Source organism: Lonchura striata, chromosome 5 (genome assembly GCF_050655825.1).
Source record: "Lonchura striata isolate lonStrDom1 chromosome 5, ASM5065582v1, whole genome shotgun sequence".
Lineage (NCBI taxonomy): Eukaryota > Metazoa > Chordata > Aves > Passeriformes > Estrildidae > Lonchura > Lonchura striata.
Genome location: NC_140707.1, coordinates 37982110 through 38006107, shown reverse-complemented (window position 1 = coordinate 38006107; position 23998 = coordinate 37982110). Strand labels below are relative to the sequence as shown.

Here is a 23998-nt window from a genome sequence, read left to right as displayed (position 1 = left end):
CCGGGAGTGCCCGCTCCGTGGCCTCACGAGTCTTGAGGGTCCCGCCTGCAGCGAGGAGTCACCGGTGAGAGCAGGCAGCCTTCCCTTCGAAGGCCGTACTCACCTAGGCACGGGACACATCACCCACCGTTTCCTACAGTCACTGCGCGGAGCCCAAGGGTGGCAGCCCCGCTGTGCCCCCAAGGGGACAGAGGTCCTGGCGGCGATGCGCGGCCGCCCGCCGGCCCCGCCCCCGCCTCTCCTTCCTCATCCCTCTCGCCCCACGCGCGGCCGGGCAGCGGCCGGCGCCCGTCAGGCCCCGGGCAGCCCGCCCAGGTGCGGACAGCGCGGCCGAGCCCGGCTGCCGAGGCGGAGGCGGCACCAGCTTCCCGCCGGCGGCGGCCTCGCGGCGGCGAGCGCCCGGGGGCAGCGCCGACCCCCGCACAGGAGCTGCCCCTCGGAAGCGCATGGGGAACGGGAACGCCGGTGGTGCTCATCCCGCAGCTCGGCCCTGGGGCTGCGCGGAGGCGGCCGCGGCTGGACCGGCGCTCGCCGGCTCAGCCAACCCCGCACCGCACAGCGCCGCGTCCAGGTGCGCCCGCCCCCGGCGCCCGGATTGACCGCGCCGAGAGCCAATCGCCCGTGAGGAATCGCGGCAGCTGCCCAATCAGCGCTCCGGAAATGGGATGTGGGCGGTGCCCCGGGGACAGCGGGCTCGGTGGCGCCGCGGCCGAGGAAGGGCGAGCGCGGAGGCGGCGGCGCGGGTGAGCGCGGCCGTGCTCCGGCCGGCAGTGCCGCAGGGATGGCGGCGGCCGCGGCGAGGGGCTCGACCCCCATGGGGAGCGCTGCGAGCCGCCCCGTGACCCGCTGAGCGCCCTCCGCCTGCGCGCTGCCGTTACCCCTCCCCGCGGGCCGGCCCGGCTCTGCAGTCGCCATAGAGACCGCGCCGCACACCATGGGGCGGAGGCTGGGCCGGGGGGCGCCGCTGTAGCCCCCGCCCCGCGCCGCGCACACCATCCCCTGTGGGGCCGGGGGCACCGCCGGGACTCGCCGTGCCGCCCCGAGGAGCCGCCGCCTCGGCCCCGTTCCAGGTGAGGATTCGCGGTGCTGCGCCGCGGCCGCCGCCGTTACCCGCGCCCCGTCCCCGCGGGCGCTCCGGCCGCCTCGGCGGGGCGCGGCCCGCGGGCTCCGGCACTGCCGGCCCGGCCCCGGCGGCTGCTGCGTGGGAGCCGCGGCGCGGTTTCGGTCCCCGTGGGAGAGGGAGTTTGCCGGGCGCGGGAGCTCCGGGGGCCACGGCCCGCCCCGGGAAGGGCTTATTCCAGCGGGGCAGGACGGGCCGATCCCCTCCGTGGAGTTAAGGTCGGCAGGTCTGGCCGGCTCCCGCAGCAGTCACCGCTGCCCCGGCCTCTACGGAGAACTCAGATTTATAGGCACGAGATTTTTTTTTTTTTTTTTTTTTTTTTGTCCCTCCCACTTGCTGCAAGAAGGCAAATGGTACAGAAATGTACGTGTTCTGACGGCGAAAGATCTCTGTTTTAAAATAGCTGCGTCTGTATTTCCAGCTCTGGGTTGTGGCATGCGTGTGACGGCTGCTGTGTGGGCACGGCTGGATGGGAAGCGGGCTGTCTGTCGCCTGGCGCTCTGAGTGCTGGAGCCATTAGCGGCACTTGCATCGATCCCTGCATACAGATACGCCTGGCTAGGCCGCGGGTGCGCGCACCACGGCGCTCAGGGCAGCACAAACTGCGTGTGGAACGGCGTTAAAAATACGTTATTGCACGTACTTTTAGCTTTACAAAGAGGAAGTGGGAAGGCGCCTGGTTCCCAAGTCTACAGATGATCTCTGGAGCTGCAGCGGCATCCTTAGGCTTCTGTTGTCACTCTAAAGCAAAAGCAATGAGAGGACAAAGCTTGCTACGAGGTTTGTACCCTCTGCTGTGAGCCAGAGCAGTTGGAAACAACTGCCAGTGTAAGTGGGGGTGGGAGTGCAATAATGATAATATTGATGTAGTATCGTGGGGGCGGAGGCAGATGGACACAAAGGAATGACCCCGGAGTATACCTCAGCATTTTGAGAACCTTCCGCTGTATTTATAATTAAGCTGGAAAGGGCTATAGAAAATGAGTTCTAAAGTAGCCTGTAGTGGCTTTCTTAGTTATGCTCTGTGTAGAACCAGTGTAATTCCAGCTTAAATGTTCTGAATTAATAAACTATATTGGAGGAATGCTGAGAGCCTTAAAATAAATCATACTCTATTTATTTAAGTATCTTGTTAGCCTTAAAGTGTGTGGCTAGTTTCCGTGTTGTGGCTCTGGAAAAAAATGAGTAGATTTTTAAAATGCATTCTGCATAGTTAATGCTATGCCTTTGTTAAACACATGCTAGCTATGCTTGTAGGTATGTTAGTTCATTTTATCTGAGGAAAATAAAAGGTTAGGACTTATTTTGCTGCTCTTATTTGATTTTGGTCATGTTTTTTGAAGTCTTAATTGTATGAATTCATGATACAAAGATACCCAGAATTTTTATTTTGTGTTAATGTTGTCCTGAATGCTTTCTTGATGATTATTTGTTTGCTTTACAGCGTGAATTATGTTTAACAAAGTAGTAGAACTTTCTTAACCTGTTAAACCAGAGGTATACTTGTTAACATTTGTTTGGCCTGTCAATGAAATTATATATAGGAAAGTTTGACTGCAATAGTATGAGTAGTCATTTGTCAAAAGTTATTTTGAACACAGTGCATCAATATACATTTAAAAAAAATGTGAAGATGGAACAAATTATCTGTAAAAAATACTTTGTTATTCTCTAATATATTCCTGATGTACCATTATTTACTTGAAGCTCAGCATCTTTTTGAACTTCCTGTTTGGGAAGGATGAGGTTAGAAGAGAAGAACAAATTGGGTGACTGGAATATCGTGATGTCACTTATGTTTTGTGTTCACTATACTGCTGCTGCATACTGCAGGCTCTGATACTTCTAACAGCACAAATTCCAGAGACACTTTTCTCAGTATGGCTGATTATATCAAGAAGATTTTTGAGTATGACAGATGAGAGATATGAGTGGGATTTTCCTTGTTTAAAACCGACTTCTAAACGATCAGTTTCTGCCAGTGCTAGATATTTGTGTACAGAAGGTTAAGCATTTGTTTAGTGTGTGAAGTTGCAGTGTGTTGTATATTAATATACTACTGTGTTTTCTGTTTTACTAAGGGCTTGTTTGTTTAGTGGGAATGAATTGGTACTTTGCAAAGGAGATTGACAGTTTCTGTGTATTCCTGTGTCTTGCCTTGTCTGTTTCTTTTTCTCTGGGGAAGCACTACACAAAGCCTTTGTGTTAGGCTGGAGGGGAGGAGGAACAGCTGCCTTTTCAGTACAAGACCCCAGGATTTGTTGTGGTCTCCCAGGGATGTGTTGTGGTGCATGGACCAGCCACTGTCCTTCCTCATTCTGCCAAAATGCTCTCACCTCAAGAAACCTGAGCTTTCTTTGACTGATCTCTCAGAGCAGCAAGGTGTACAATGGATCTAACAGATCAGTCTGAAGAGCTAATTGTTGAAGTATTGGTGGTCAATAATTGAAACATGAAAAATTGCCAAAATATAAGGTTTATCTTAAGGAATTCAAAATATACAGGTCATGTGTGTTTACAATTTTCTTGTTATGAACTTGACTTCTTGTTCAGGATTAGGGTGAAAGAAACCTTTTCAAATCTTTTACTTGGCTTTTTTTTCTGTTTAAGAGTGTAGTATCTAGGGTACTTGAGTGGGAATTAAACATGTTAAGTTTTAGAAGTAGAGATAAAAACTATTTCAGTTGGATACAACTAAATGGAGCAGTTTAATTTTTCTGCTTTCCACGCACAAGTAGAGTGCTCTAATGCTTGTACTGTGTTCTCTGTTATGCAGTGGCAGAATAAAAGAGGGAGGTTGGCTTCCTTCTTTTCATGAGAAATATTGGGTCCTATCTAATGTGGATTTTAGTAACTATATCTTGTATGTTCTTTCATAATAACTTCTTTAAAAATATCATCTAGTCATTACTTATTCTTTGCAACTTTATTTATTTATTAAAATTTTAGAGTCAGAATACTCCCTTCTCCTTGCTTCAGTGGTAGGTGTTTAGTAGTGTGCTTTTGAGAGAATCTACTAACTTGGGTTTTTTTAATCTGCTCGTGAAATTGAAATGCCATCCTTAGTCATTTAAATTTATAGTCTATCATTCTCTATGAGCTTATAGTTGAAACCTAACTGTGGAAAATTCAAGCAATAAAGTCTGGCCTTCTGACCCTTCACCTCTTGATCTGGTTATTTCTTTTCCCATTTTTGAGACGTTGTATAAGTCATAACTTTTGAACAGTTTTTTTTTCAAAATTATTTTTCAGTTAATGGAAATGAAACCTGGAAAACTTGAGAAGGTTTTTGGAGTGAAGGGAAAGATTTAATTTGAGAGGGGAGAGGAAAGGAGGGCAGATTGAGACACTGAAGATGTATTGAGTGTTTTTAACAAAACTATTTTGTTAAAAAAATAAAAATATTTTTTTTGTTGTGTTCAGGTATGTTTTTCTGTGGTTCTTGTCCTGTGTGTTTGAGAACTTTTCGTCACAGAATTGCATCACTCAAATGTTATTTCATGCTGTTGCTTTTTGTCTGAAGAGGTTAATCAATTATTAAGAATTGCACTGATGAGGAACTCTATCCACTAATTCTTCCTTTTGGAGAAATGTGTGTATGTAGCTTAACCTTGCATTTCAGTGCAAGTAGTAGTTGGAAGAGTTGAAGGCCTCTTTCATGGATTAAGTTTGCCAGATCACTGATGGTACTGATGAGGAGAGTAGTTTTATTTCCAGTACAAAGCTGTCTGATGTATAAATGAAGAGTAAAATATGCTGAACTTGCTTTGAGAGTTTGTAGAGGATGTCAAGTCTTTTTAATATGTAGCCATATTTTTCTGTCTGGGTGTTGCAAAAGGACTTATTACTTGTTGCAGGGACAGGTTACTAATGTGGAACTCAGATGCAGAAAACCATAAAAAATCAGGTTTTTTTGTCATCCTGGTCTGTTTATATAGAAATAATTTTAGTATGTTTTTGATACACTTCTCTCACAACTGAGGTTACACAAAATTTGTTCCACAAGACTCATCTGTAGTTAGGAGAGATCTTGGCTTTCAGAGCTTGTGTTTTTTGAGTAGATGGGAATTGTCTTCAGTCAACAGCTGCTTATTGATTCTAGGAGGGGGTTCATTCTGCTCTCTGTCACTTCCCAGATAATTCTTAGACAGTATTTGTTGCTTCTGTCATGCTCTGTCTCAGAGTACTAGTTTTGTGAGGGTTTTAACAACACTTATTTGATACAATGTTGTTCAACATAGTAAGAATTAGATTGCTTGGTTACGTGGTGTATCAGCAGGATGTGTCTTGTAGCTGTCAAATTTACTTGTTGCCATAGTAATGCTTCAAATGCCACACGTGGCGAGCAGTGTGACTTTGAGCATATGAAGTATGACTCTGGCTTTGCAGTATTGAAGAATTAAAAAAAGAGAGGCAGTGATCTGTAAATAGAATATACTTTTCAGCATCAAACTGATGACTTTTTAGAATGCATTTGTATTCTTGAGTTATATGCTGCCTTGAAATAATTATTTTATTGTCTTTCATTTATCAGCATCTTGAGCTTAATCGATCTAGAATGGGCATTATCAACTGATAGAAAATGTATCAGATGAAGAATGACTGTGCTATTGCTTGAATTTGATTGAATTGAATGCCCTGTTCATATGTGATGTTTTGATTTTCCATCTACAGTAGTCTATAAATAAAATCAAAGTATAATTCCCTGAGTCAAGTCAGCCTAGAACAAGCTGTCATGTTGCACTCTGAGAGTTAAAGAAGAGGAATTGACATTGGATCACTGTTCTTTTTCTGTGTGATGTTTTGTGCTTTTTCATTAAAATCTAGATATTATTGTGAGAATCATGATTGTTTTGGGTGAAATTACAGTTCTACAGTTTTGAGCAAGACAGTGTATCCAGTGAGGAAGCCTGTTGAATAATTTATCTGGTTAGAGAAAAATCTTGAAAGAATCACAGGCTAGATTAGTATGAAGAAAGAATTGACTGGTTTTGTGGGAGCAACGTGCTAGCTAAGCCAGTCAGGTCTTGTCTTGACCAGCCAAGAACTAAGAAATTGATGCTGAAGCTGAGGAGCAAACCCCAGTAGATCGTTACCCCTCCCACAGTAAAGTAGATGTACGTGGGAAAGAAGCTCCGTTATTGACTGTCTGGTGATACTTGTTGTTTATTTATGGATGTACACAGATATAAGAATATTTTTCACATGTTAACTCCTGCAGGTGAAAATGCACATTATTGTTAAACTGGTCTAACAGTTGGCTACTGCTTTTAAATGGAAAATTATGTTCTCTGCCTGAGCCTTTTCTAGCACCCATTGATCTCTGAGCTACACTGAGTCAACTCACTAACTTGGCAGAATGATTGTAAAAATGGAGTTGTTTGTATTGTTTTTTGGCTGATATGTGTTTGTAAATCTTGCTAGGTCATGCTGTTATGTGCAACTTCACCCTGAATGCATAGCTGAGATAGTCATAACCAGATCCTTTCGTTTACTGTAGCCTGCATGCTCAGCTGGCAGGTTTTCCTGCCTATTGTCAGTTCAGGGAGGACACAAGAGAAAGAGGAACATTTTATGTGAAAGGCTGCTTTGAGGTGATGGTGCACTTTCTTCTCTGTTAATTTGAAGGAAATTTGGGCAGGATGCTGATTTCAGGCTGGACATTTCCTGTTGTTCTGATATATTTAATTAATTTTGAGCTCAGGATACCTCAGTCATATGGCAGTGCTTCTGTATGTATCTTTCCTTGATCAGTCAATTTTCCCCTCGTAATCAGGGAGCAGCTGTACTTCGTCTGGCTTGTTGGAACTGGCAGTTAATACTTCAGTTCTATTGTGAGGCCCTGCATCACCATGTAATGGCTTACTCAAATATTTCTTTTTCCTGGAGTAAAAGTTTGGACAAAATTGATTTATAGTCTAAATCAGGACTGTGACTGACATATGAGTAGCCATGCAGTAGATGTTGCTTATATTTAGTATTGACATATTATAAAGTGCATTTATACTCCTTGCTCTGAAACACATAAAAGCTGAATCTTAGTCTTAATAAATAAGAATGTAGTTATTACTTCTCTTGACTGTATTATTTGGTATATATTTGGTATAATACTTCTGGTATTACTAAAAAAAATCTGACTGTACACATATTTCACCCATATCATTGAATATTTCCTTTTTCTCATTAGAAATCTCATAACCCTGCTTGTCATATGATTGTGTATCCACATTATGCTCTTACAGAGTAGAAATTACTTGTTGTTGTTTAAATAATTATTTCAAAATTCAAAAATATCTTACCACAGTTTAAAATTTGATATCCTCCAAGCAAATTTAATGACTGTTGGTGTTGGTATTTAAAAAAAAGAGGAAAATTCTTACAACATATGTCAATAGAATTGTATTTCCTTTATGTAAATTCAAAAACTTAGAGAATACTGCTATCAATGTAGAGTTATTACACTTTGCCATGATGGTGTCATGTGTAACTATAGGAATATAAAAAGGTAAAAGATTTTAGAAAGCGTAAAAAGGCTTCAGAAAGTAGATATAAAGCTGAGAAAAGCTAGGATGTAACTGTTTCTATATCTACCAAATTAAATCTCCTCTCAGTCAATCTGAAGTAAAATTTCTAGTTTTAGACAAATTATTTGTAAAGATCAATTGTTCAAACATTTAAAATATACTAATATGGTGGGTTATAGGTCAACAATACAATCAGGATTATTTTTGTAGCCCGGTCTTTAATTTGGAGAGATTTGGAATTTAATTTCTTTATTTACATACAGCCAATATTTCCTAAAACATGTAACACTGTTAAGAAATGCTTTTTTGCTTTTTGTTATTTAAGTAAGGGATAAACTGAAAGCCTGTAAAGGTTTCTGAGAAACTTTGCTCTTTTGTTTGTAGGGATAATTGTACACTTGTTTTGAAGATAGTTAAATTCTGATCTTGCATTGTCCACTCTTCTGATCTGTGGGAAATTCTTATAATTTTTGTGTCTCTTGACCCCCATGTTTGTAATATATAAACCGATTTTCATGCCTCGTCGTTCTGCCGTGTTTTATTTTTTCAACTGATCCTGGAATGTTTTTTCTGAACTTAAGACAGTCCCAGCAAACTATGCCTAGGATAATTGTATTTTCATAATGAAATATGTTTGTATAATTAACTTTCAAAGACAAAAGCCTCATCACTTAACTCAATCTGACTGTGTGAAGGCCAAGGGAATTGTTGTGATTATTGGGGCTAACTTTATGTGTAAAACCAGCTTCCCTAGGACTTCCCTGAATTATGGGTGCTAGCAGTAGTAGAAAATATAGTGTAGAAAATCATTGTGGTGTCTTTTAAGAGTTGTCAGTAATGAAGAATCCACTGAAAGAGTTAATGAAGTATTCTATTAGTAAAGTACCTTTATTAATGAAAACTAAAGATCTTGGAGATATTTGTATGCGTTTAAGGAATCTAAAGATTTGACCTTTTACTTGTATGATATGTGTGTCAGAATGAAGATCTTTTGCAATTTCCTTGAGTAAAGTAAATTCTATTAGATAATCTGAAGGAACTGAGCTTTTTAATTTTGGACACCAGAATGGGATATAATGTTGTAGCAGCAATCCTACAATGAGGATAGAGAGGTATTATGATCTCTGTTAGTATTTACTTGCCTATTCATCCATACTTGTCATAACTTTAGTGCTCCAGTATATGCATATATCAGAAGTAACTGATTAGTGCATCATGTTATGTAATGTTTCCATTTATTCTTTGATGCTTGATGGATAATGTCTTCTTCTATGTAAGTTGGCACGTGTGTAGTTTGATTGTTGTCTCTGTAACCTGTTGATGCCACTTATCTCTTATCACTTCCCGATCTCAGCATCAACTACAAACTTCATTGTTTTTTCCTGAGTAAAAAATGTTTCAGTATTAAGTAAGAAATTGATTCCTATGGGAGCAGTTAGAGAGATATTTGTTCAGGTCACTTATATTTTGGGACCTATTATTTAATGTATGATCTATTGATTTTCTGGCAGAAACAGACTGTACTATGTGATATAAACTCAGATGTCTTACAGAAGCAGAAGTTTCATAATAACTGTTATCCTTATAGGCCAAACCTGTAATGCCATAGTAAAACGTTAGTTTGATAGGAAGGGGAATTTAATTGAATGGCTGTAGCTATAGTGTCTTCCTTTAGTTCTTTATTTGTCAAGTCCACTTATTTGTTTAGAGCTGATGTCCAGCTGATGGCCCATAGTTACCCAAGTAGCTTCATTTATCCTTTCCAAACTTTAACGTCAGTTATCTTCTGGAGTGTCCTGTGCTTCAGGAACCCTTAAACATTCCTGTTAAGATACAAGTTATTCAAACGCGCGCTTCTCAACCTGTCTGAGCGGGTAGCATCTCACTAGTCCGCGCGGTGTCCCGGAGGGCGCGGCGCGGGGCTGCCGTGGCGGCCCGGCCCCGCTCGCTGCCGCGGAGCTGGCCACGGTGCTGAGCCGCCCGCCCGGGCTGCCCTTGTCCCCGGCAAGCGCTCAGCTGCTCCGCTGCCGGAGGAGGGCTGCCACTGACGGGAGCGCCTCCTTTTCTCCTGGCACTGTATCCTGGCACTTGCACAGATAACCTATATGCCTTTGCTGCTTATATCAGAAAAAAACTCTACTGTGGAAGTTTTCCCTGAGCCACAGCTGCTGGCTTTCTCATATCTCCAGTCATGCTAAATTCATTATTGGGATCAGATTCTTTGCTGTCCAAATTTTACCAAAAGCACTTATACCACCCACAACCAAGGAACTTCTATAAGTGCATTGGCATTCACTGTGTATTACGGTGAATTTTCAGACAGTGTATAAAAGGCAAAAAACATTATTCTACCTGTAGCCTAACAACTTTCACAAAGCACCTCAAGAGAATCCTATAAAACAGCCTCCAAAGATGAATATGGAAAGTAACACTTAGCATCTATAAACAACTTCCAGCTTACTGGAAATATTAGTTTAATTTTTTTTTCCTCCATGATCTACAAAGTCCTGCATCCTGTATTTTTGTCCACATCACTTTTAAAAAAAATTTTTTTTGATATTGTAAAGATCATCAGTGATAACACTGGTTTAAATTATTGTTATTAAACATACCCCTCTCCCGTTACTTTAGTAATTCACTTAAAAAGATATCATTCCCATTTGGTAAGTGTTAGGCCATATTCATTTGAATCTATATGTATCTACATTGCCAAATCTGCTGCCATTTTTTAAAGTAGTTATGGTTGAATGCATGAATCCTCATTGATACAGTTACAAAGTTCTGTATTTCTGTAGTGTACATGGAATAGATTTGTAAATAATGTAAGCATATATGTGTATATAATAAAAACACATAGATGTGTGATGTATATATACAGTTATGTATTAAAAAGTGTGCTGTGTCATATTCTTTATAAAAAAATATGTTACCATAGCAGTATTATAAATAATACTATGTTTCTGATTCCCTGAACTGATTTTTGCTTTGATGCAGTTATACCTGAGAGTCTTGAAGAGAGAAGCTCTTTGATGGCCACCTCAGCAATTATGAGGCAGTAGAAACAAGAAATGTGAGAGAAGCATGAGCATGTTTGCACATGTAGCACCTTTCTCCGTCTCTCTCACTTTCCCATTTAGTTCCTTTTCCTCAGGCCCTTTCTGGTGAGACCTTTGGATGCCCTTCTGCTGTGCTGCTTGCATGGCTCTCAGGCAAGAGCTGGGATTTCTTGACATGGCTGCTATTCTGTGTAGCGTGAAGTCAAAAGGCTAGAGCAGAGTGAAACATGAGGGCACCTGAAGGAGGCGGCTGTAGATGTGTTAAAGGCAAAACCAGAGGATTTATTTATTTAGGCTTCATGTGTGTGAATTGTATGTCATCTAAACATGGTGATGGGAAGTAATTTCTATGAATTGTGTTTTTTTAAATCCTTGGCATGTTTTCAAACTTGCTTCATTTCTTATGCATCACTATATGAATGGCAATTTTAGTTCACATGCATACAAAAAAGAAATCTTTAGCTAGTTGATTGAAATATTCTAATATTTTGAGAATATGACTATTGCTCTATCCATGAGTGCTTTTTTTCTCTTAGAAGTAAGTGTAAGCATCTCTTACACTTTTTTTTTTTTAATTTTCAGCTTTAAAATTATTACTGAATGATTGTTAGTGGTTATTGAAATCTTATTTATTAGCTGCCAGACTGAAGCAAATCTATTGGATGGAAGGAAATTAAAAACACTTTTTGCAATTCAATACTGCAGCCATCAACACTTTAATAGAAACTTCTGAAAATGCAGCTGAAACTTGAATCTCTTCTCTTGTTCCTATCACCAGCTACCAGCTCAACAAAATTTCCAGGAACAGATTGTCCTTTTATCAGCCTTGACAACTGATAGTGACCAACAAATGGATTAAAAAGCATACTTTTCCCCTATTTTTTTTTTCTGCATGCTGTAGGGTCTTGTATGGTTTTAAATATTTAATGATGTGGTAAAAGCCTAATCTCCTTGGGGATGGAAGTTCTATGTCACTAAAAGTGTGTGATCACTTCTCTGGCAAACAATGTAGAAATCTTTGTATAATTCTTTCTTGTATGCAAGTAGTGCCATATCATAAGTAGGTATAAATCTGCTGAATAAAATGAGGGAAAAAAATGCCTTAATCCAAAACAAAGCAAGCTTTCATAGTATTGGATGTAATCAGAATTAGCCTGTAATGTGTTTTCTATGGGAAAGGTAGAAAATACTAGAATTTAGTTAAAATTCAGAGATTCCTTAGGAAATTATGTTGAGGAATGTCCAACCAAAACCATTTAGAAAAGTGAAAATAATGTTAAGAGATTTGAATATTGTATCAAGTAGCAACAAAGTTGTAGAAATTCTTGTTCTGTTTTACATCATAACTTATTTGTGGAAAGAGTGTCCTAAGTCTTTCCAGTTCTTTTACAGCAATTGTTTATGGCTAGTCATAAGAGATATAATTTTTTTTTTCTAAATTGAACAAAGTATTGAGAGTTCATTGAAGTAACAAACTAGACACAAAAATCACATTTGTTGTGGGGGGTTTTACACGTTTGTTTCTCTTGAAGCTCAGACATTCAGCAGTCTAAAATTTTTGTCCTGTCACTTATATAAAAATTGCTGCAATATATTTTGCAGCTGCCAGAAGTAACAACCAGTTTTTACATTGAAGTTTTCTTTCTATTCAAACTCTAACATTGCTGTAGCTGACTGTCGGTGAATTAAAATGTGTTCTGTGAATTTTCATTGTCAAAATTCGGACTCTGGGTGTCTTGCATTAACTTTATTAAAATGGAGATAGTCTTGAGGTTAGGAAATGTGTATTAATATATTGGTTCTCTGAATTAAAACTATCAAATTATTTGAGTATAAAGATTAGAGGCATTTCCAAATATTTTCTGAAGTTAGAGGGAAAAAAATCCATATGGAAACACTGAGACAGCACTAAACCCAGCTCCCAGTGGAAGGGAAAACATGTAAAATAGAAAGTTGAAGCGATAGAACAAATAGTATTTAGAGTTCCTGAGAGTTTATAGTATTATCTTTTCAAGATAATTTCACATAAGTGCCAGAAAAGAAGAGTTTATTTGAGTTAAATTGTTCTGCTTTATGATGCCATTCCCACAACAGCTAGCTAGTCAACAGCTTAAGGGTGGTAGTATCTTTCAGATAACTGACAGAAAATTTTGCACAATATTTTGAGTTGCATCTCATCAGTTCAAATAATTTGAATTTATGTTGTTACAGGGAGCATAATTTCTTTGTCCTCTCTCCATCTTTGCAAACATAATGTATGAGTGTAAAATTCTGGAGTAAAGATCTGTATTCAATAGTAGTCATATATGGATGCCTAAGGAAAGTACAAAATCACAGATAATATAAATTGGACTTCCCTCCAGTTCTTTTCCCTTTTTTTAGTAAGGAACTTCCTGCACTAAATATACTTAATATTTGTTTTCAGTAACACAGAGTACTTTTTTCATATACTTTTTTCATATTGATGTTTGTTCACCTGAACCATTATAAACTTTAGTATTCACAGTATCCTTTCACAAGAAGTTGCAGAGATTAGTTTGCTCTGACTCTGGCTCCTGCTGACTTATTTTGATTTTTTTTCTGTCCCTTTATTAAATAACATTATAAATAGCTGATTCCCTTGGAAAAAAATTGTAAGTCATTACTTCATGTGGAATTTAGTCTGTATCCCTTAGTCTGTATCCCTGTTTTCCCTGAATATCTTGCTCCTTTTTTTTTTTTTTTTTTTTGAGATGGGAAGGGCTGGAATTGTATGCAATACTAAAGATATTACTTAGTCAAGATATTAGTTATATTCAAGATATTAGATGAACCATGGATATATACATGATCTTCATATTGTCATCTGCTTCGTCTGAATTCCTAAGATTAAACTGGTTTTGACTGCTATTTAGCAGTTAAATGCTATTTAGCATTTGGTTCTTCTCTAACTGAATATTTACTTACAATATTTCTTATATCATAATAACAAGGTCTTATTCTTGATTGCTAATAGTTTCTCATGTGCTTAATGAACAGTTAGGATATGTTAATGTATTTAAGAGTAACAGTTAATTATTATTTTTCTGATAGACATAATTTTATATGTACACACATAGAACCTCATTTGCCTTTTTATCTCCTGGTCATACAGTACCATGGAGTCACCCAGCAGTTCGTCTCAATTTTCCCTTTAACAGTTTGAGACTTTCAAGATCATCTTGATCCAACCCCTGCCATGGTTGCCAGATTGTTCATGGCCCTATCCAGTCTGTCTCCTTCTTTTGAGGAAGCGTTGTGTTTAACTACCCAAGGAATCCATTCCAAATTTGAAAGCAGAACTGTTAATGATCCAGATGGAAGATGATGAGTCAGGTTTTCTATATGTGGACACTTTGTGCAAAAATATTTTTTAATGGAACCTGAGTGAAAATATTGATCTTAATAAATGATAACTCATCAGCCAAAAAAGCATAGCTCCCTGTGCTGTACTGTATATTTACAGATGATCTAGACAAGATGCAAATACTCAAATTACATAGTCTGGTGATACAAGAGTATTAAAATTAGCAGATATGAAGACAGAAGAACTGGAGAAAGACCTTGCTACTCTGAGGTAATTATGAATAAAAATTATCATAAAGCAGTTCACATAAGATAAATAATTTTAAAATATTCAGTGGTGAACTTCATTCTTTTGAATGTGGTCTTTCAGGTTCTGTGAAAATAACAGGCTAGTGCTTACTACCAATGTTGGTCTCCACATCTCAGAGGGGATTTAATAGAACTGGAAAAAGCACACAGGTGGTGATCAAAATCAGTGAAAGACCAAATAGATGAAGAGGTAAATGAGGAGGTATATGGTAAGGGTGTATTCCCTGTGTGGGACTGAAAGGTGAACAGGGAGCAACTATACACTGCCTTCCTGTACAAGGGTTAATGAATCTCAACTGGGACTAGCAAAAGACAAACTGGAAACAAAGATGTGCTTCCCACAGCATGGAATTAGGTTACAATTTGCTTTATGAGTGTTATGGGTGGTAAATTTTTAATGGTTCAGAAAAATTCTGATGAACTTGGAGACAGAAAAAGTCTTAAATACCATCCTTGGCACTCTGTGTTTTGTGTCCCCAGAAAATATTCTGGCAAGGGTGATCATATGCTTTCTGTGTCTTTGTATTTTTCCCTGGACATCAGCTGCTGGCAATAGTCAGGGACAGAAGATTGGACTAGGTGCTTCTTTGATCTGATGCAGCATGTCTCCGCTTCTTATTAGCTGTCTGTGCTATCTGCTTTTCTCCTGTCTAACCTAATTTTTTTTCTGCTGCAAATTAAGTTGATATTTTTGGATTTGTCCCAACTTTAAATACCTTTGCCAAAGTTCCATTTTGTTCTTTAATACCTGCCTTCCATTTCAAACCTTGAAGGACCTTGGATTAGGAGCTCAAGTTTCAGTCACTGTTGCTTGAAGCCACCTTCAACTGCAGCTATAAAACAAGTGCATACTCTGACCAACCCACATTGTTGACTGGAGCTCTTGGACCTTTGTAGTTTCCAGCACCAATATTTTTTAGGGACAAAGTGGATAGGCAGTCTTAGATGAGATATACCTATCTTCTTTGTTGTTGTGTGTTGTACTTGTAGATTTGATGTTGCCTGAGCCCATGTGATCATTATGGAATATTCTGTGGACAAGAGAGACTTCCTGGCACTGTACAGAACCTCTCTCTACAGCCATGCCAAACTGAAGATAAAGTAGTAACTTGTGCTGCTCTGCTGGCAGTATATCATATGTTTATTCACCTGCCTTACTGCCACTTTCCTTCACCAGAGCCAGGCACCAAGCCATTTCCCACCTCTCCTGTCATTTGGCATAAGGACCCATTTATGTGGCTGTGTCCTACCCTCTGGTGCTAGGGATGTTGACAGAAGTGTTGAATTGGTCTTGGCAAGAGTGTCACTGTGGTTTTTCATCTTCTCTTTGTGCCTGACTTTTTTAACATTCTTGATCTGCTGCTGAAAAGTACAATGCTCCTTGAACAACTGAGGTGTTACTGCATAAATGTGATGGTATTGTAATGTGATGGTGTGTCTTTCCTCCTTAACTCTTTCAGGGATTGCTGTGTTGTGTGGCAGGATGGGTGAGGAGACCTATCAGAGTTTGGTAGATGTCCTGCACAATGTGGACTCCCTCAGGTTCCATCTTCCTGTCAGTTAGGCTCTTTTGGAGTCATCCTGCTTTGCTGTAGTAGTTGCTGTCCTCATTTCACACATCAGCAAAAAGAAGAGCTTTATTTAAGAGCTGTATTTAGGGAGATGGCATACCTATCTAGTCACAGGTAGTGTCCTCTCTTTATCACAATACTGCAGCAGATTTAGTTACGTGCCTTGAAGATAAGGATGCTAAGAGATCAGACATTACAGACTGAAAAAAGATCTTTTCCTCTGTTCTTTTTCCTGTTCTGCTTAGCAAGCAGTCAGGCTTCACTCACCTTGTCTTTGTGATGTGCTTTTTGCACTGCTATATCAAGAGAATGCTCAGGTTTTGTTAGTGAGTCCAGGTCACTTCATGGCTGGTGCTGCAGGCTGAGCTCAATGCTGTGAGAGCAGTCATGTGGCTGCCAGCTGAGCTGCTTCTGTGCCACTGGCAGCTCTCTTGATCACTTGAGTGCTGTCAGTGCAGACAACATTTTGCTATTCACATGCTGTCTATCTGAACATCTTATCAAAGTTTCTCTGCCAATTTTCTTGTATTTTTCAAAAAAGTGTTATTCCCATTTATAATTAGAGTTTGCCCTGAACTTTAGTAGTTTGGATTAAACATTTAGCTGTGTATATTTCCTTGCATCATTCTCACACAGTTCTTAGCAGCAGCTCTTCTCCTCTGTAAATTTTTATGTATCTACTCTGAAAAGTTTCATAGGCTTTGGAAGAAGTTCTTCAGAGCACTGTATTCCTTGCCGCCTTGTCTCTAGTTTTTTGTTGTATGCATATGCTGGGCATTTATACTTTTCCTTTCTGAGAAAATGGATTTATGAAATAATAGACAGTACTAGTCAAAAGGTCAAGACTTTGGAGCATTTTAAAAGATCTATTTGCGTTATTCCTTGGAATATAAATGGTGAACTAGTAATATTCTGAGTTTATCATAAGAGAATGACTTACTATTCCAACATTTCAAAAAACAGGAAGCAAAGATTTTAATTTTGCTGATGAATCCAGACTATAATTAGTTTCTTATTATAATACTGTGCCACTGTTTTAAATATCTTAATTGTTTGACTTCAAGCTGTCTGTTCAAAACCACACTTCACTACCACTTTCCTACAATGAAAATTTTCCTAGGATCTTAAAAATTATTATTGTAAAACCTTGTATAATTAAGGTAACTGCAGAACTGACTTTCCATTTTCACGTTTCTTTGAAGAAGACTTAATAAGTAAAACAAATTTTTATAGCAAAAATCCATGATTCTAGTTCTATTTAGGTTTGTTGTCAGTACCACAACAGTCTTGGTGAATCTAAGACACAGAAATACAGCTTTTCTTTTTGAAACAAGTGACACTTTTAGTGTTTTAAAATTAATTTTTGAGTAATTAATAAGGTTTCACAATCCTCTTTTTGATTTGGAGCTCACTCAGAGATGTGGGAAGTAATTGAGGATGAATTTCACTTCCCCAAGTGTTAGGTTTCCACAATAGTATTAAAGCCTCTGTACCTGAGGCTGAAGTTCAACAACTGGTTTCAGCTGAAAGCAGCACTGTTGTCCAGCCTTTCCCTGTTCCCTACAGCTAATTTGTATTCTCTCTCTTTTTCTGACATAAGCCTTTGTGCTCTAGTGGGACTGATCAAATTAGGAAATTAACTCACACATCTGAAAAATACCATGGTAAAAATGTCATGGATTAAATAAAGTTTCTGATATATAACTCGGTCTAATTCTCCCCTGATCAATTTTTTCTGGTTTTCTATAGAAATAAATGACATTCTATTTCTCTGATAGGTGTCACAACCATATAATCTCTCCCTGTCATGTGCATGCGATGCTCTCCTTTCTTTATGGCAAGATGTAGAGTACCCTTTATTTCAGTTGGTCTGATCAAGAAATACTGAAGTTTACTTCAATGCAAATTCTTTTAAGTCAAATTTATTTTTCAAGTTGTAAATTCTGTTTTGGACTTGAGGAGGGTTTTGTGTGCCTAAAACTTGTATGGTTTTGCTACATTAATTATTTGGTTTAGTGAAAGATAATACATTCATTTGATAAACTTTGCCTTACTGAAGTCTCTTGCAAACTGCAAATAGCGTGGTAGCTTGAAATATATATATTTTTAAAATAAAGCTTGAAACTAAACGTTATATTTTTAACTCTATTTTCCAACTGAGAAAATATCGCCACCTTTGTAATAACAACTGCAGAAGTTGCCAGAAGGAAATGCAGACTCTTTGGCAATAGCACACAAGGCAGTTGGGAGCTTTTCACACCTGGAATCTGCAAATGGTGATGAGTATTTTTGGCACCCAAACACTTGAGAAAGAAAAACCTAAAATGACATAGGTTCTGTGTCATATTTTTAAAAAGATTTTCTTCACAACCAGTACAGTTGGAAATTTAAGTCAAGATTTTAAATTCAGTTTTCTCATTGATGCAGTGAATGATGATTTTCAAAACAGCAGCTTTTAATAAATGTATTTAGAAAATATTCAGGTTTAAGTGTAGGATGGCTTTCTAGTTTGGATGTTCAAATAGATGAATTTAAATAATTTCTGTCCCTAGAATTAACAATTTGAACATGTTCCTAGCCTTTCTAAGACAGTGGACTTTACCGTAAATGTGGTGCAATTAAGACCTTTGAACATTTCCCGCCCTGATTTTCTCTTTATGTTAGCCTTTTAAATGTTCTTTGTTCCTTCAGTTCTGCTTAAAAATAGAAAATAGAGAAATGGAAACCATCCTAGGTAGATTCTAATTAATATACTCGTTCTTTGAATGAACTGAGGCAGGAAGGTAGAGCTCTTAGTATGCTCAGAGTTCCTAATAGCAAAGGTTGATACTATTCCATAGCGGAGGCAACAGGGCATGTATTCCTTTCTATGGAACAGAAGTAATCTTCTGTGCTCCCTTGCTTTGTCCTGGAACTTAAAATACATCCATTTAGCCAAAATTGTCTGTGATTTCTCAACCTTAGGTCTGAATTTAAACTCTATACAGGCTGGTAAGCAGAGGTTCTTTACTTTAGGCTATCTCTAAGGGAATTATATACATGCACACAAATTACATTAAATGATTGCTTTTTTTCTGGAAATTTTGCACTGTGATTTTCAAATACCATATAATCTCTTAGTGTACTTGGATGGGGTAAACTCATCTTTTGCAGGGCTAATGTGTAGTTAAAATCAGTGAATATTAGCTCTAATACTCAGTTACCTGTTCTTGTTTTATACTGCAATCAGTTTTCAGCAAAGGCTTATGTTATGGAGCAATTTATCCTCATTGTATTGTCCTAGGTACTCCGTGACCTCTCACCTGGAAATAAATTTGACAGAGGGCTAATTGTCTTTCATTGTAGTTGTGTTATCTTGAAAAGGTCCTCTGAAGTGACAAACTGATCTGGTAAGAAAATTGATTAATACAGAATTTTATGAGATATATTGCAATTAGAATGGCTGTTACTTTTTTAGGAGAATTGTAAAGAGGTGTTTGTTGTACTGAAAATGGCCTTACTGCCACCTAAAAAACTCCACTAAAGGATTAATTTGCTGAATGAGTAAGGGAAAGCTTGCACCTTAACTGTGTCTAATTAATTATTCATCTGCTTCAGTAGAATACAGAGCATGCTGGAGCTATCTTAAATTGTTAACAGCATTGTAGCCTGTTAAAGACCTATGCTGAAACCAATGTATTTCAGTAATACAAATGCAACTGTATTTACGTTTATGAGATGTTAAGTCATCTGTGAAATTTGGAATGGGTCAAACAGTCTGAATTTAAATCCTTCCAAATTCAGACATTTCAGTTTCAATCTTGACCTGAGAACTACCTCCAAAGAATGCATAATTTATATCTCCCCGAAAGTCCTTTAAATGTAGTAATCTCTAGTAATGTCCTTTTCTTTTGTATAAATTTGGGGAATGTGATTGTAACCTAAATGGCACCTACTAGAATATACATTTTCTGTTATTAGGTAAGGAATATAAAGATATTTATCCACTGCAGTACATCAATAATTAACAGATTTGCAGATTATACAGTGTTAAGACCATTAGAGAATACATCAGAACAATGGAATTCTGCCTAGATCAGATTGTGAATAAGGTCTTTAAAAGCCGTATTCTTGTAGCACTGCCTGAGTGTAAGGATGGAGGTGTATAAGCATCTGATAGTGTTGTGGTTCAGCAAAAGTATAAAGCATTTTCGGACTTAAATTAGGGAAATAAGACTTCTATCACAAAGAAGTAATAAGAAAACCACTTTTCTCCTTATTAGGAATTGGTATGATAATTCAATGTGGATGTCTAACTCAATGTTGCTGTCCATACCTCAAGAAAAATGTGGGGTTTTGAGAGGGGTTTTGAAGGAGGACCATATAAAAGACCCAAGGCTGTGAAGGAAGGATTAAAGCTAAATGTATTAATTTACAGGAAGTTAAAAAAACTATGTTTAGATGTTTAAATGAAGTGAAATTACTGGAAATGGAATTTGCTTACCAAAACTGGAACCAAGTTGTGTGGTAAAAAGTTTAAATTAAATGTATTAAACCTTGAAACAAAGCAAGTTATGTTTATTGTGAGGAAAGAAATGTACTAGAATATATTAACAGTGAAGAACGTTTGGAGTCTTACATATTAGTGTGTGCTAATTCACTGAAAGTGTTTGAAGTTATGAAGTAGCCTGATCAAATAAGGGTTTGGACCAATTTCAAGCCTTCTGGCCTTGAAATTTGTCACTGAATCCTTCTGCTTTACTTCAAGTCTTGAAAAAATGAGGATTCTTCAATTTGACTTCAGCATGTTTGTAATGCTTGCAGTTGATTATTAAGCTTCAGGAGGAGCTTAGCACCTTGTCTTCACGAGAGACCTTTTTCCTCCCATGCATGACTGTTCAGTGGGTCCTGGTGCTTTATTGCTTTCAATACCTGGTTTTGATTATATAGAATAGATATGGTTGCTTTGTAATGATCTAGGATTTAACAAGGAATTAGCGTATTAGAATAGTATTGAGGAATTGTGTACAAATGAAGATTTTGTTACCCTGGCCATGCAGATATGACATACAGTAATAGACTTCTATAACAATTCTTAAAATACAGGGTGTTCCTTTGAATGTATGTGTCGGACCTTTGTATTCTGGGCCAATTGCTGATGTTCTGTTAGTCTGCTCAGGAATCCACAAATTAATAGCTCTCAGAAATACTTGTCAGAGTTGTGACTATAAATTGTAAATTTAAATGTCTTTAAAAAGAAAAAGTTAAGTGTAAATCAGGAATCAAGTCACGGCTGATAGCAGAATTAACAAAAAACTCTGAAATGTCATATTTTTGATTTAATAAAGCAAATACCTTTTGCTACAGGTAATGAATTTTGCTCATGTTTGAAAGCTTCAGCAAAAATCTTGTTTGAGATTTTAGATTTTGCTCTGGTGAAATGTTGTGCTGAAAATGGCCTTACTGCCATTTCACCATTACTTGTTTTAAGCAAATATCAGGAAGAAATAAACCCTCTTGAAGTTCCAATATAGAAGTGGGCAATTTATTTGTCAAGACCAACCCATGCTTTGATGGCAGGTGGTGGACTGTGTTATGATAATTCTGTTAGAAAGGACAGTGAGTGTGGTCCATGGTTAGTAATGTTAAGGGGTTCACAAAAATGGCTCTAGTTCTTTTTAGAATTTTGACCTTGTCTGCAGGGGTTAATTTACTATCACTGGTAGAATTTGATTTGATTAAATTGCAGGATGGATGTTGTTACTCACAATACACAACCTTAGTTTGGTTTCCTTTCATTTATTTGAATTAAACCAATTTAGGCTATGTATTCTGAATGAACACTCCTTTACAGGCATGTAACCCACTCTCATTGGGTGTAAATTTTGATCCTCCGCTAATCCAGGTTAATGTTTCTCCAGAGGGGTCTGTCTTATCTGGAGTTGGTTCAAATGTCATAATGTCCAATTGGAGCAAAAAGGCTTAAATATAATATGAAAAAGGAATATCAAAGAACATGGAAACAACCTACAGTTACTGTTGTATTAAACAAATGTTTGTCTTAAAACAAGCAGCGGAGTGTTTACTAAAAAAGCATAATTTAGTCCCAGTAGTAAGACTGGCAGTTAGCCACGTGGTAGGCCATACTGCTGATTTAAATCAGAATGTTTTTACTAATTTTGCATATCATATGTGTGTTGATTCAGGGAGAGAAGCATTGTTCACTTGCAGTTATGCTATTTTGAAAGCCACAGAAATAACCTAAAGCAAATATACTTTTCAAAGAGTACTGTCTTTGGATAAGAAGGCTTATACAAAGAGTTACATTTGTTTAATTACACCAGTGAAACAATAAGCACAGTCCTAAAAAAGCTCAAAGAATTGAAATAAGCTTTTAATTGGTTGTAGTAGTTGCTGATGGAAGCCATTATGGATATGCTAATCTCCAAAGTACAATTTTTTATAATGCTATCTATAATCCAATTCAGCAATGATTGTTAAAATCAGAAAATTAAAAGAAATAAACTGTCAAAATTACCAAAGACAGGATTTTTTTCTTACCAAAGACTGCTGTTTATACCCTGAGATAATTGTACTTTAGATGTATTTTATCAGAAATAATTGTAGCTATGTGAAACGCATTATAAAATGTGAGGTAGTGTGTATGCAGTGCAACTCAAATTTAAGTATCTATTTTCAACACAGTAATTTTTTGTTAATATTATTTTAATGTTATATAGAACCATAAATTAATTAAACAATTATTTAATAAGTTATTAATTATATTATTTAAGGAATTGTTAATTTAAATAGGAATTATTAAAATTAAGTTTAAATTCAATTATACCTTGCAGCAATTTGAAACTGCTTGTGGAATATGACTCTGAAAATGTTTAAGTTCATTAGTTCTATATTGAGATTGGTATTGGAGATTTGGGAGAGAGCAAATTGGAAAATTAAGGAAGGCTGTCCTTGAATTTTTTTCTGTATTGGAAACTGACTGAAAACGTTAGTCACTGTGGGGTACAAAACCTAGTTAAGGTGCTGAGTGAGAAACACAACTTGTGCTGTATTTCTTGTTATTCTGTTAATCACTGAGTTCTGCTCTGTTTCTGCAGTGACTGGTTAAATGGAAGCCATTCCTGGGATCTGGATGGTTTCTACTGACGCAGACTTTGCATAGCAGCTCCATCACCTCAGGAGGTTGCAATGAGTGGAGGAGGGGATCAGCCTGATATCCTCAGTGTGGGAATATTGGTCAAAGAAAGATGGAAGGTGGTGAGTATACCTTCCTACAATTCTGTATCTTCTTTGAAACATCTTTTTGGAAAGAAGTGGTTTGTGCTTTGAAATTAATTTAAAAGTTCTTGTGAGATATATTTTGCTTAATACTTACATTAAATTGTGAATGAGCTTTAAAACTCCTTGTTTCTCTTACCCTACTTTAAAGAAAAGTTATGACAATTTAAAGTGGGTTGTTTTTGTTTTCCTGATAAGGATCTAGGAGAGTTATTAAATCCCAAGGTAGTGCCTAAACCATGCACAACTGGAAGAGTACTGTCAGTATATTGAACCCAATGAGCCAGTGACTGTATCAGTTCATTTTGGAGATCAGTCAGATGCCCTCCCCTGAAACCAGTAGGTTTGTGAGATATGTTACTCCTTATAGGAAGATCTTTCAGGGCCTCGCTGCTCTTCCTTTTGTTTGTTGGATTTTATGGCATAGATTTATTCTCAGGTGATTTGTATTCATTTGACTGTGAGCCAGCATTGGCTTTGCCATAAATAGCTCTGTTCTCTTTTGCTGTTCATATCCTTGATTTGCATCTTGAGGGAAATAATATCCAGTTGAAGCTATTTTTGCTGGGAGAAACAGGCTGAGTTCTTATAGTTTCTTCTCCATACCTCTGATCACTTTGGTTTTTTTACTTAGAATAAAAAAAAAAGAAAAAAAAGGAAAAAAAAGGCCAGTTCACAATAGAATGTTTAGAGTATCTCTGTGTGTGTAGTAGGTTGTGAATAGATTCTGAATTACTTACTTTATATTACTCATCTATTTCAAGTTTTTTAGAACTGTAAGACTGAACATAGAAGATACAAATTAATCATTAATTT

The 23998-nt window shown here is 38.1% G+C and overlaps 1 protein-coding gene across 5 annotated transcripts in view; it reads left to right on the top strand.

Moving 5' to 3' along the window:
• The first annotated feature begins 927 nt into the window (after positions 1-927).
• The window catches only part of TTBK2 (tau tubulin kinase 2), a 75501-nt gene continuing 52430 nt past the window's right edge, over positions 928-23998 (top strand). For 2 of the 5 annotated variants that reach the window (XM_021533524.3, XM_021533521.4), the window contains exons 1-3: positions 931-1070; positions 1542-1900; positions 23002-23161. In XM_021533524.3, coding sequence (XP_021389199.3) covers positions 23093-23161 — 69 coding nt within the window. In that variant the 5' untranslated portion in view covers positions 931-1070; positions 1542-1900; positions 23002-23092. Of the gene's footprint in view, positions 1071-1541; positions 1901-19187; positions 19294-23001; positions 23162-23998 lie in introns of those variants that run through there. The other 3 variants (XM_085581877.1, XM_085581876.1, XM_021533523.3) reach the window with 3 other exon arrangements.